The following is an 11,960-nucleotide window of genomic DNA, read 5'->3' as shown; positions in this document are numbered from 1 at the left end:
TGGCAACAATTGTGAGGTTGGCCCAGGACCGGGCAGTGTTTTGTTCTGTTGTGCATAAATAGGGTCACTATGAGTTGGTACCGACTCCATGGCACTTAACCACACAACACACTTCAGCAGCATATTCTGATAAAGATACTCAAAAGTACACAAGAGAAATTAAGGGGCATATGACAAAAAAAAAAAAAAAGGCACACACACGGGGCTCAAATTGACTAGGTGGTTGGCAGAAGCCCAGCAAACAAGAGGGATTTCTCAGCTGAGGGTGCCCAGGCACACCACCTCTCTCCAACAGCTTGTCCCAGCATTTTGGAAAAGTTTTTGGGGAGCAGTCAGGTTTGGAGAAGTACAGTAGAGGAAATAGGTTAAATTCTTTACAAATATAAATGTTATATTTTAAAAGAAAAATCTTAGGCTCATCATGCATTCACAACTCTAAATTCTGTAGACACTAGCTAGTCCTTCAAGCAGAAAACAAAAGATGACTCTGGTAATCTGCCTAACTGCAGTGTCTGAAGAGAGGAAAGGCTCTGAAGCCAAGTCACTTCAGAGCAGAACTCAATGTGAATCTGCGCGGTTCTGCTGCTCCTGTCTGCTAAGACGGCTGGGAAAACGTAGACCTCGAAGAGATCCTAATCCGAAGACACCAATTACATTTCAGCACCCAGTTAAAAAGACTGGTCTTCCTTCTTTAGCATCTTAAGAAGATTTCCCTTTCATAATAACCTCTTTCAAATCAAATTCCCCAAAGATCTGAGAATTACTACTTTACAGCTAACCAAGTCTGGTGCTCTGAAAGTCAGTATATCCATGTCACTCTCTCATGGGGTGTGTTCATTAACTCCACCAGCATTTAGTGGGCATCCAGTAAACCACAAGGGACCCAATTTCGTGGATGTGGTCCCTCTCCTAGCTGTGAGTGGTATGGAACTGCAACTGCCTGACAGCCTGAACCAGCCACCCAAGGCCCCCTAGGTACTGCTTGATTTACTCTGAGTTTCCTGGGATAAATTTTTGGTCCCATTGCCAAGGGGGCAACACAAAATTTATGGAAAATGGAATTAAAAGAGTTTTTTCCCCACAGACTTTTTGAAGTCCCCTGGTACAAACGGCCCTAAATGTTGAGTTAAGGAACTCTGGTGTTGCAGCGGTTTGAATCCACCCGTGGAGCAGATGTGGCAATCTAGTAAGGTAAACATTACATCCTTGAGAACCCAATGAGGCGGAAGTGGGCTTGGTTTTTTGGTGGCTGATTCGTTGTTGTTAAGTGCCATTGAGTTCTTTCTGACTCATAGGGACCCTGCATAGGGTTTCCAAGAAGCAGTTGGTGGGTTTGAACCACCAATGTTGTGTTAAGGAAGGCACCGTGCTGTGAGTTCGTGGGGTGGAACGGAGTAGGGATTGTATCCGATTCCCATCACTGCTCTGGTGGAGACTGCAGGGAGAGAGAGCGCGCACTCCGAAGCCACCTTCTTCCCAGGACAAGGTTCGCATCAGCACCCTTCAGGGTGGGTCCCCATTAACAATCAATCCAGACTCTCCTTGGGGTTTGCGCCGTGGTTCAAACCCATCAGTTGCTCCCCGAAAACCCTATACAGGGTCATTATGAGTCAGAACCGACTTGATGGCATTTCACAATGACAACAGACTCTTCTTCGGCCCTCAGACGGCAGGCGAGACCCCTGCAGCCCGCCCCCCACATCTAACCCCGACAGATAGTCTCCGCAGGCTCAGCTCGGCCTTCCAACCGGCGGGGAGCAGAATCTCCAACTCTCTACAAACCAAACCCCAGACCTACGGGGCCGGCAGAGACCGGAGGACCCCCCGAGACCACCGCCCTGCCACACTCTTCAGACTCTGGATGGAAACTCGGCCCTGAGGTCACCTTGCAGTTAAATCACAACGTGGCTCAAAAAATAGGCGACCACCGGGAGCAATATTCAGAAAAAGCATGTTTTAAAAGAAAAAGCAACGGCTCGCAAGGTCTTCCTAAGCCGAGCCCAGGGGCGGGGAAACGATGAATGGAGGCGCGGCCGCCGGGGCCACCGAGCGGAGCCGAGAGGAACGTCACCAAAGTCAATGAACAACTTGGGTGGACACTGCTGCACACGAGCCCGCACCGGAAACACAATAAAAGCACACTTTCGAACTAAGAACAATAAAAAGCGGCGGGCTGTCGCCCCTCGAGTGCCCGCGCCGCACGTGCCGCCCATAACACGAGTCCGGAGGCCGCCGGCCGTACTGCCCAGAGGGTCGCTCAGGCGCCCGTCGCCCTGAAGCGCCCGCCCCGGAGGCGCCAACTGAGGTCGCCTTGCCGGGACGCGCGTCGCCGTCCCGCGGGCATCTCCGGTCCCTCCCGGAGTCCCGCCTCGCCGCGCCCACCCGACGGGCCCACTTCCTGGCGCCCAGAGGACCGCGGACAAGAGTTCCTCGGCTCATCCCGCGGAGTTCCGAGCGCGCTCGTCCCGCCGCCTCCCCGCGCCTGACCGCCCGGTGCACCTGGAGCCGGCCCGGCCGCCTTCGCTCTCGGGCCCCTGGAACATGTCGACCGCAGTCCGGCGCCTCCCTCGATTCTCAACGCTGGGCTTCCCGCCGGCCTAGCGCAGGTACTCGCTCCCACCCGCCAGTGCCCATTGGACTTCGGCGACGCCAATCAGGGCCCGCAGCCTATGGCGACCCCCCTAGACCCGCCCCTCCGCGGCCAGCCACCACCAATGAGAGGGCGATCTGCAGAGGCCCGTGCCGCTCTCTCAGCCGATTGGTGAGAGCAGACGTCGTTCACGACGGCAGACACTAGCATTGGGTAAGCGGGTCAGCAAGGGCGGTACCGCCCGGGCGCAGCGCTGAGTTGGACGCGGCGCCGGGGGCGCGGCGGGACTTCCAGGACCCAGCGGTCCGAAATCGAAGGACGGGCGGATCCCGTGCCCGGCGCCGTTCCGTGAGGCGCCGACCTATCGACCTCTCGGCCGTGGTTCACCGAAGCCAGAGGCGGAGTACCCAACCCAGCCCGCAAGATAAGCACGGCCTCACTTATGCTTACTTATTAATCTCTAGAGAACGCGACATGAAAAATTTTACAGTGAACAAAGAAAGATGTGGTGAAAACACAAGTCAGCCCGTGCTTACCTTCCTGACTGGTCCTCCGTCCCTGGAAGGGACGTGCTGTGGGGTGGGGAGAGAGACCCATGCCAGGAGGATCTAGTAGCAGAATCTCTGATGTGGAGAAAAAACGGGAAATTGTTCGTTCGTTACAGATTAGTAAGCATAAGGAAGCCGTGCTTACCATGCTTACAGGGTAACCCAACGCTGCCCTGAGCAGCTGGTGACCGGAAGCCACGGGTCACCCAGTCCTTGATTGATTCGGATTCGGAACAGCTTGTGCCTTCCGGCCTGTGAGCACGCCAGGTCAAAGGCATTGCGGAACTTGGCCAATGAAAACACCAGAAATCGCCATTTATTGGTTCAAGAGGGCCACTGTGTCCCTCTCTAAGGGACTGCTGCCCAAGGGGACAACAGAACAGGAAGCGGGCACCACGCCGCAGACAACAGGCCCTGGGTCGTCCCAGGACTGACTCAAAACCCAAGGCGCCCCCAGGCGGCAGCACAGGGTTTTGACTGGGAAGGACCCTGGTTCTGGGTGGTCCGTGTAGAGGGTTTCCAGGGAGCGCTGGATCCCAGCCCTAGGGCCACAGCAGCGCGCCAGCGGCTGGGAAGGCAGGTGAAACCATCGGGTCCGGGGCACAGTTCCAGCCATTCGCTAGAGCCGAGTCCGTTAAAGGACCCAATATAACAGGCTAATTTTTAAAGTTGATAATTTTGTATGGTCCACAAACGACGTTACAAACTTTGGCAGAAAAAAGGTTCCCCAGCCCTTCTCTAGGGCAGAGTGGAAGTGCTCCGTAGTGTTTGTGAGAAGGTAAATCCTTACAGGAGCAGAGCCTCGTCTTTCCCCAGCATAGCGGCTGTAGGGTTCGAACCACTGACCTCGTGGTCAGAAACCCACCATTTATCCCACTGGACTGCCATGGCTCTTTTATTTTTCATAGAAATACAAAAATTGGTTTTAAAAGGCAGTAACAACAATGATTAGATCAAGTTTTAGTATGTATTTATGCACAATAAAAACAGATTTACAAGTTGAACTGGAAATTTAAACATAAGAAGTTTAACAGCTTTTGTTTATTATATTAAATAACCGAAACACCTTTTTTAATTCCCAAAATTGGTAAAGAATAAATAATATAATTTACAGTATGGTACAAAAAAATAATCAGGAAGGACAGGCATTCTGCTTTATACATACACTGTATATGTATATTTATAATCTATGAAACAAACTCACATCTCAAACAAGCCGAAAACCTCAGATGATATGGCTTAACTATTATGAAAAGATACAGCAATGAATTCTGCTGCCCAGCCCATGAGCGCCAGGGCCAGTTACCCTGGGGTAGGAGGGATACAGGGGGCTGTAGTGCTGGCAAGTCTCACCTTCTCTAGCATGCCTTAGGATGGCTGTGACGTTAGCCGAGCCTGGACATGAGGCAAAAGTTGGCTAAGAGGTTCTTTCTTACTTCCTTTTGTCCTAAGAAATTAAGTGTCTTATTTTCCCAGACACGTATCTGCTAGCTCTAAATGCTTACAAAAATAACAGATTTTTTTTCTTTTTTTTAGAAACTGTTAGCCTTCTCACTTTCTTTCCAGTGTCTTGTATCCCGACTTCTCTTTACAGAACAAGTTCAATGGTGTAGTCTAGTCAGAGAAGTTATGGAACTGCAAAGTTATGTGCCCATAGGATAGGATGGTAAAGGGCTGTATTCTGATGCTAAGGGCCTGGACATGTGGGGAAGTAGGCAGATGGACTGAGGAGAAGTCCCCAAATGTCCCCACTCCCTGAGCAAGTACTCTATGCCTAGAAGACAAGGAGAGGCGAGAAAGAATATCATCACGACCTGTGCGGGGACTATATGAACAGCCACCTACTGACCTATGCGTCTTCTAAAAGATGGAACACTCATCACCAGATAGTCACAATCAAGAGTCAAGGCCCCAGACCTGAGAGAATTCAGTCCCAACCTTTTAAAAGATAAATCAGCAAAAGGATCCCAGACAACAATAGAATGATCTAGGAAAAGATTTTTCCAAGAATCCGATCTTGTAGATATCACAACGTGCTCAGAGGCACACAGGAAGTCACAGGCTCACATTGGGAGGAGCCCAGACTCTGCTGGGAAGCCAGTGGAAGATTTCTCTGCTTGGGCCTTTTGAAAATCCCTTTACAGCCTTTGATACTTGTTGGTTTTCACACGTACCTGCTGCTTTCCCACTACAGATGTGACCATTTCCCCTTTATTACGATGAGCAGATGCTACCCCCCTGCCCATCGCTCCCAAACAGAGTCTTTGCCAGTGACCCAAGGCAAGGAGTTGGCAAGCCGATTCCAACTGTCAGAATCTTCTTCCATTTACATGTTACTGGGAAAAGAATGCCAACCTCCCCACTGACTGCCTCGGGTCTGCAGCTCAGGAGTCGGACCATCCCTGGGACTGCTCCCGCTATAGGTGCGAGGCCATGGGACCTGAGACCGTGGGAGGAGGAGAAAGGCAGTAGTGGCCTCCACTGGGCCTGGTGTCCTAATCTACTCTAGACCCAGCAGAGTTAGGTCCCCAGGGATCTGCTCATCTGGCTCAGCCCAGTTAACGTGCTAGTTTCTGGAAGCTGAGAGAATGAGCACAGAACACAAGCAAGTTGGAGTACTCGGGTTCAAACCCTGCTCTCCATGTGTTATAATGAAGTGGTACCAAGTTCCTTTTCTTCATACTTGTAATAATCTCCAGAGCCAGTGATGTTTGTGCCGAGAAGAAGAGCAGAAGGAAGGAAACCCTTTTCCAGACACGAACTCTGGGGGAAATGCGACATGCCTCCCGCCAGCAGTCTGCAGTTGCGAGGGTGTGACCAGCTCAGGAGGCCACAGATCAAGAGACTATTCTCACTGGCTCACTGCTCTGCTGAGGAAGGCAGAGCAGTCCTGAGGACCACCACTCTTTGGGTGAGGGACAAGGAAAGAACGGTGGAGCAGACAGGGGCAGGTGCAGTTGGGGTTTAAAAGACCAAATTGATCCTGGCTACCGATACGGGGTGACTGGCCAACACGCTGTGTGTGGTTGGATGGTGACTTGTGTGCCTAGGCCTCCCTGGACTCCATTCAGGAGAAAGACTGGCCTGGCTGGTCACTCAAGCATTTGCAGGACTCACCACGGTCACACACCCAAGGTGGTTTGAGGAAGCCACCAAAGGGGTGTAGTGTGGTTGCCCGGGATTCCCTGATTAGGAATAAGGACAACAGGAAGCCACGGGCATAGGTAGAGGCCACGGCTTACGCTGCATCGCAGGGCACACCCCTCACCAATGCCCAAGAGAGGAAGAGGGGATGCTGAACGGGATGATGGGACTGGAAAGCCCCTCTGTAGTCAAGCTAGTGCTTAGGCCATCCCAACAGCAAGAAGCATCCCCTCTACCACCTAGGAGAACATGCGGGTGGACACGGGAAGGAAGCCAATGACCGGGGGACACAGTTCCTCAACATCTCCTAATTCTTAAAACACGAGGAACATGTGTTCCAGACAGCTCAGCAGGCACTTTAAGGAAGTCCCTGACCTGCCTAAGACATGATTCTTTCCCTCCCTGTTTAACCTCCAGATGGGATGGCATCCCTGGGTTAAGGTGCCAGCTACCTGCCCCTTGGTCATTACCTGCTGCCTCAGGGCATAGGCACCAGTAGGCTGCCCAGATCCCAAGCCCTGCCATCCATCCCATGGGTGGGGAGGAAGGAGCAGCGGTGGGCCCCCTGCAGAGGGACATCTCCCACTCCTCAGGATGCAATGGCTTCCCTGAGGCAGGCCCCCATGTGAGGCCCCCGCTCTCCACCCAGAAACACCCAGCATAGCAAACCCACAGACAAAGTGTGGCTGAAACGTCACTGTTCTACAGATCCCAACACGAAACCTCATCCTGGTTCTGGGCTAGCCTCTGCCATTGAGCGCAGCTCCGAGTCGACTGTTCCTGGCGGCTGCCTGGGTCCTCTGTTTGGAAGTACTTGGGAGGGGGCCTGAGCTTGACCTGTGACTTTTCTCATTGGAAGAGGGCTACCCACTACGGCTGAGGGCCAGCAGCCCCAGAGCCCTCCTCTGCAGCAGGCGGTGCGGTCACTGCGACAGGTCCCCAATGGGGGGCCCGCTGCCATCAAACAGGACCTCCCGGCGGCTGGGCTCAGGAATGGACAGTTCCTGGGCCAGGTCGTTGAAGCGAGAGATGTAGTCAATGCTATTCTCATTCATCATGCACACCAGCTGAGAGTCCACCACCTGCAGGACAGAGCAGGGAGGGCGCGTCAGGGGACACACCAAGGAAGGCCAATGAGCTGGTGTCTCTTTCCAGGACCCATCAGACTTGTCCCGTCAAGCCCCTGCTGGATTCTAGCCCTGCAGTGGCAGCCCAGAGCTCTGTGGGGAACCTCACTGGCACCTCTGTTGATTTTCAGCAGACAGCTGATACACAAATACCCCTCAATACACAAAGGGGACGCAGTGGGCGAGGTGCCGCTGGAAGAGAGGCCCAGGGGCAGCATGTGCAACAGGGTTGGGGGAGTCCAAGGAGGATTCTGGGAGGAGGTGGGAGGAGCAAGAGTGGGAGAGGAAGAAGCATCAGGATGTGAGGGAGAAACTGCAAACGACCTGGGTGGGACCCGGCACAGCCAGCACACGGGAGACGCAAAGGTTGGGGGTGAACACAGGGCCTGAAGACGCACAGAGGGAAGTGGAGACTAGGGACACGGGGCGTTCGTTCATACCCGGCCAGTCATCTGCTGGAACAAGAGCCTCAGGACGGGATTTGCCTGTAGCTGTGCCACACCACAGATCCCCAAACCCAACCTGCCTTCCATGGAGTCCATCACCACACATGGCGACCCGAGAGCACCCAACTGCCCTGTCTGTATACATGGTTTCCAAGCAGCTAGTGGATTTGAACTGCTGATCTCATGGTTAATAGTTCAAAGCTTAACCCACTACATCAGGCACAGAGTCCTGGATAAACATTCGTTAGTGGTCCCATGAAGCCACGGCTGCTTCCCCCTCTTTGGCAAGACCCATGGCAGAGCATAGCTGGAGCTGCTGGCCCAAGGTGCCCACTGTCCAAGCACTGGAAAGACAGAAAGGGCGAGAGTGCTCCACACAAGAGGCCCCACTTCACAGGACAAAACTGAGGCAGACAGATGCTGCACCCTGGTGCCCGGGCTCCCATGCCTGGATGCCCCCCGGGACCTGCTGTCATTCAGGCTATTTCTGTGACGTCCCTCAGGCACACATGCTGGCCCAGTGCAGCCAGGTCTTTTAATTTTCAAGAGAAGGCAGACACCCAGAGCTGCAAGCACCACCTCCTGTTTTAGCAGCTCACTGTGCAAGTCAAGGGAAGTCTCAGGAACCAGGGCTGAGAGGTCAAGTTCAGGCAGGAGACGGTGCCCAATGGCAGCACGTACCTCTGTAACATCGGCCAGGGACCTGGATACAAAGGAGTCCCGTGAGTTCCCATCCAGCAAGCTGGGGCCCAGCAAGGAGGTGCCGCTGGTCGCCCCAGTGGGAGTCGGCAGCATCTTCCGGCTCTTCTCTGGGGAGATGAAGCTGGCTGCAAAGAGAAACCACAGAACAATACCCCACCCAAGTGCCCGCTCAGTCTGGGTGGCTGCCCATCCAGGTACACAGTGTTCTCACATGGGCCCCCGGATGGCCCTAACAGGCACGTGGCATTGGGATTCACTTTTTCAGGTGCCCTAACCCTGTCAACAGTCGGCGACACCACGCCCTCACTTACGGGAGCCAGGAAGGTGGTTTCCAATGTTTTATGATTTTGTATCTCATAGTTCATAACTTGTGTACTGGGGCACAAGAATCCTGGTGGTGGCACGCTTGTGGACGCCCACCAAAAGGTCAGTGGTTTCAACCTAGCAGCCACTCCGTGTAATACCATGTGGCAGTCTGAGTCCGTCAAGATTTAGTCTTGGATACCTTATGGCCACTTCTCTTGTGTCCTACACGGTTGCAATGAGTTAGCATCAGCTTGAACTTAATGGGTTGGGCTTTGGTTTGTCACGGTGACATGTGACTTTTATAACAGGAACACTTTTAAGCGGTGGATGCCCTCTTCACCTCAAGACCCTGTGATCATGCCAGCCATGTTGGTCTAGTGGACACACATGTGCTCAAAGCTGAAGGCTGCTGGGGACAGTGCACACCTGCACCCCCATGCTGTGTCATTAAAAACACAAGTGGGGAAACAGAGGACAGCAATACCTTTCCTCTAACAAACCCTCCCAAGGATACTGACCACAGGGGCTCCAACCTATAGCAGAGAACTTGCCGCCACAAAATCTGCAGACAACTCAGGAGCCACCAGAGGGCTGGCCGTGCCAGGCCAGAGCCACGGGTACATCGGTCTGGGGCTGGGCAGATGCAGATGAGCTGTACCATGCTTATGGCTCACATGGGCACAACGTATGCTTCCCATATAACGCGCTGTCACATGTATATAACATGCAGAGCATGAGGTGATTGTACTGTTTGCAAAACCCCATACAACAGGTACGCTGTGTAAAAACACAGTAAATAGTCAAGAGAACTTGTGACACTGAAGATCTGTGTGCTGTCCCCATGTCTAAATGAAATACACAACTAACTCAGAAAAGCAGCAACACCTAATTAGACCAAGCCCAAGTTGTGGACGTCTGTGGACGTCCTGCGGAAGAGCAGGAAACAGAGACCCGCCCCAGACACCGACCCTCCTGAGCGCCCAGACTTACCAAAGAGGCTGCTGAGTGATGAGTCGGTGGAGTCGCTGGGGTACCACTGGGGGTCGTGGGCAGGGGAGGCGATCCAGTTGGGCTGGGGGCTGCTAGATGGGGAGGGGGGACTCTTGGAACTGTCACTACCATTCAGTTTGGCCGGAGAAAGGGAGACACCTTCACCTGCAAACCACACTCGTGGTCAGAACCATAGCACCCTGCTTCCTTAAGGGTACCCCCAGAAGGCAGTGCAGGGCCCAGGAGCCCAAGATCTGAGGATGCATCTGCACAAAACGAGCAATACAGACAAGACGCTGACCTGGGGGCGCAGCACTTACCGAACTGGCCAGAGCTGATGGCGATCTCAATGATGGAATCACTGATGTGCGTGGCGGGCTCACCCTGAGACAGCACGTCCTCGGGTGGCCCTGGGAGGGACAGGTCCAGCAGCGCTGACACATTGGGCGGAGAGAGCCGAGCGCTGGCACCTCCTGACGAGGGGCCATTTTGGAGTGGAGCCTTGGGCAGTTCAGGGAGGGAGAGGACAGAGGAGCCCTGCAGAGGCAGTGCCTTAGTCAGACCCGCCGACAGTGACCAGTCCCCAAGCCTGTCACAAGACGATGACATGGGAGGCCTGGGTAGCCCTGCCACCCGGCGACACTGCCTACCCTGGCTGGACAGTCCTTCCAGCCGTGTGTGTGTATGTGTGTGTGTGTGAGATTGAGTGTGCTGGGGGAGACACCAGTGGACGGAAGGACGGCAACACATGGCAGGACTGGGGAGGGCGGGGACTCAGATGCTGGACGGGGGCCTGGGCAGGACTATAGTGCTCGGCGTCCACGGGCATGCTATACCTGGAAGCTGTCCACCACCGCTTCAGGCTCCGGCTTGAGTCTTGAGGGGACACTGATGAAAGGACTGCTCGTTCCCTAGAAGAACAGCAAGAGGACAGTGAGCAGTCACTCCAAGAGCTCTGGAGGGAAGTACAGAGACGACACTGGGCTTCCTAACAGGCCCCAGAAACATGAGAACAGGGAACCACAACAGAGTGCTTCCTGAGGGGCAGCTGAAACCCGAGCAGGGCTGGGCTCCTGGGAATCGGGGGCCCTGGAGGGCCGGCCGCACAGCAGCTGGGCTCACCCAGATGGAAGAGGCAGAACACAAGGCCAATGAAGTTATTCCCTAGGCCCAAGCCCAACTCTGCCCACAGGCACCTGTGGACTTCCAACTGCTCGAGTCTGAGAAGAGACTAAGCCAGCCCCTGCAGTCCTTCAGGGTCACGAGCCCACCTTGGCTGCTCTTGGGCAGCACACACTCATCCCCCTCCCATAACACTAATGCTCACCAACCCCCCCAGGAGAAAGGCAGGAGCTGGGGCCCTGAGCGTCCCTGGGGAGAATGGGGACTGGACACACATACACCCACAGCGGAGATGGGGTGTCCATTCTGGCGGGTCCTGGTAGCGTCCTGGTCAGCAAGTGCTGCGCTCACATCGTCCGCGGGCAGTGGAGAGATGCCAGATAAAGCCTCGTTGTCCAAGACGGGGAGGGGGCTCCCGGGAATGATGCCAGCACTCTTGGCAGCCAGGTCAATGGCACCTGGAGACAGAACTACGCTTCACACTTTGCTCTGCAGACATCCCAGGGATGTCCCAGAAGGACCAGGGCTTAGGCTCCTCCCTCACACCTCAGTCAACACAATGGCTGATGGGTAAGATGCTGTCTTAGAATTCTGGGAAATGGGATGCCAGATGTCATCATTTAGAGAAGAATAAAATGCTTAAGAAACTAGTGATCAAAGTCACCCAAAAAGCCAGCACAGAAATGGCCACCATGCCGGGTCACCAGAACTTACTGGCAAGGTGACTGGTGGCCTGGGCCGGAAGGACCTTGGGCACAATCGGCCGTGACAGAGCTGCTTTGGTCAAAGAGGATTGGATTGGCCGGAACGAGCCTCTCCCTGGAAGACAAGAACAGAGCACGCTGTGAGACCTTAACTGTTCAGGCCACAGTGAGACCACGGCAGCAGAGCCCACACTGACCTGGACAGCTGCTCAGGCCACAGTGAGACGACGGCAGCGGAGCCCACACTGACCTGGACAGCTGCTCAGGCCACAGTGAGACCA

At 54.2% G+C, this 11,960-nt stretch overlaps 2 protein-coding genes across 2 annotated transcripts in view; both read right to left on the bottom strand.

Moving 5' to 3' along the window:
- The window catches only part of HN1L (hematological and neurological expressed 1-like), a 14,778-nt gene extending 12,235 nt beyond the window's left edge, over positions 1 to 2,543 (bottom strand). Inside the window, exon 1 of the mRNA XM_006873857.1 lies at positions 2,500 to 2,543. Within this exon, the coding sequence (XP_006873919.1) occupies positions 2,500 to 2,543 (44 nt within the window). The remainder of the gene's footprint in view (positions 1 to 2,499) is intronic.
- Positions 2,544 to 7,205: 4,662 nt separating this feature from the next.
- The window catches only part of CRAMP1L (Crm, cramped-like (Drosophila)), a 35,044-nt gene continuing 30,289 nt past the window's right edge, over positions 7,206 to 11,960 (bottom strand). Inside the window, exons 14-20 of the mRNA XM_006873856.1 lie at positions 11,690 to 11,794; positions 11,255 to 11,433; positions 10,690 to 10,764; positions 10,174 to 10,390; positions 9,854 to 10,018; positions 8,537 to 8,682; positions 7,206 to 7,364 (exon numbers count right to left, since the gene is read on the bottom strand). Coding sequence (XP_006873918.1) covers positions 7,206 to 7,364; positions 8,537 to 8,682; positions 9,854 to 10,018; positions 10,174 to 10,390; positions 10,690 to 10,764; positions 11,255 to 11,433; positions 11,690 to 11,794 — 1,046 coding nt within the window. The remainder of the gene's footprint in view (positions 7,365 to 8,536; positions 8,683 to 9,853; positions 10,019 to 10,173; positions 10,391 to 10,689; positions 10,765 to 11,254; positions 11,434 to 11,689; positions 11,795 to 11,960) is intronic.

Source organism: Chrysochloris asiatica, unplaced genomic scaffold (assembly GCF_000296735.1).
Source record: "Chrysochloris asiatica unplaced genomic scaffold, ChrAsi1.0 scaffold00257, whole genome shotgun sequence".
Taxonomy (NCBI): Eukaryota; Metazoa; Chordata; class Mammalia; order Afrosoricida; family Chrysochloridae; genus Chrysochloris; species Chrysochloris asiatica.
The sequence above is the reverse complement of the archived record's forward strand: the minus strand, read 5'-3'. Positions and strand labels throughout refer to the sequence as shown.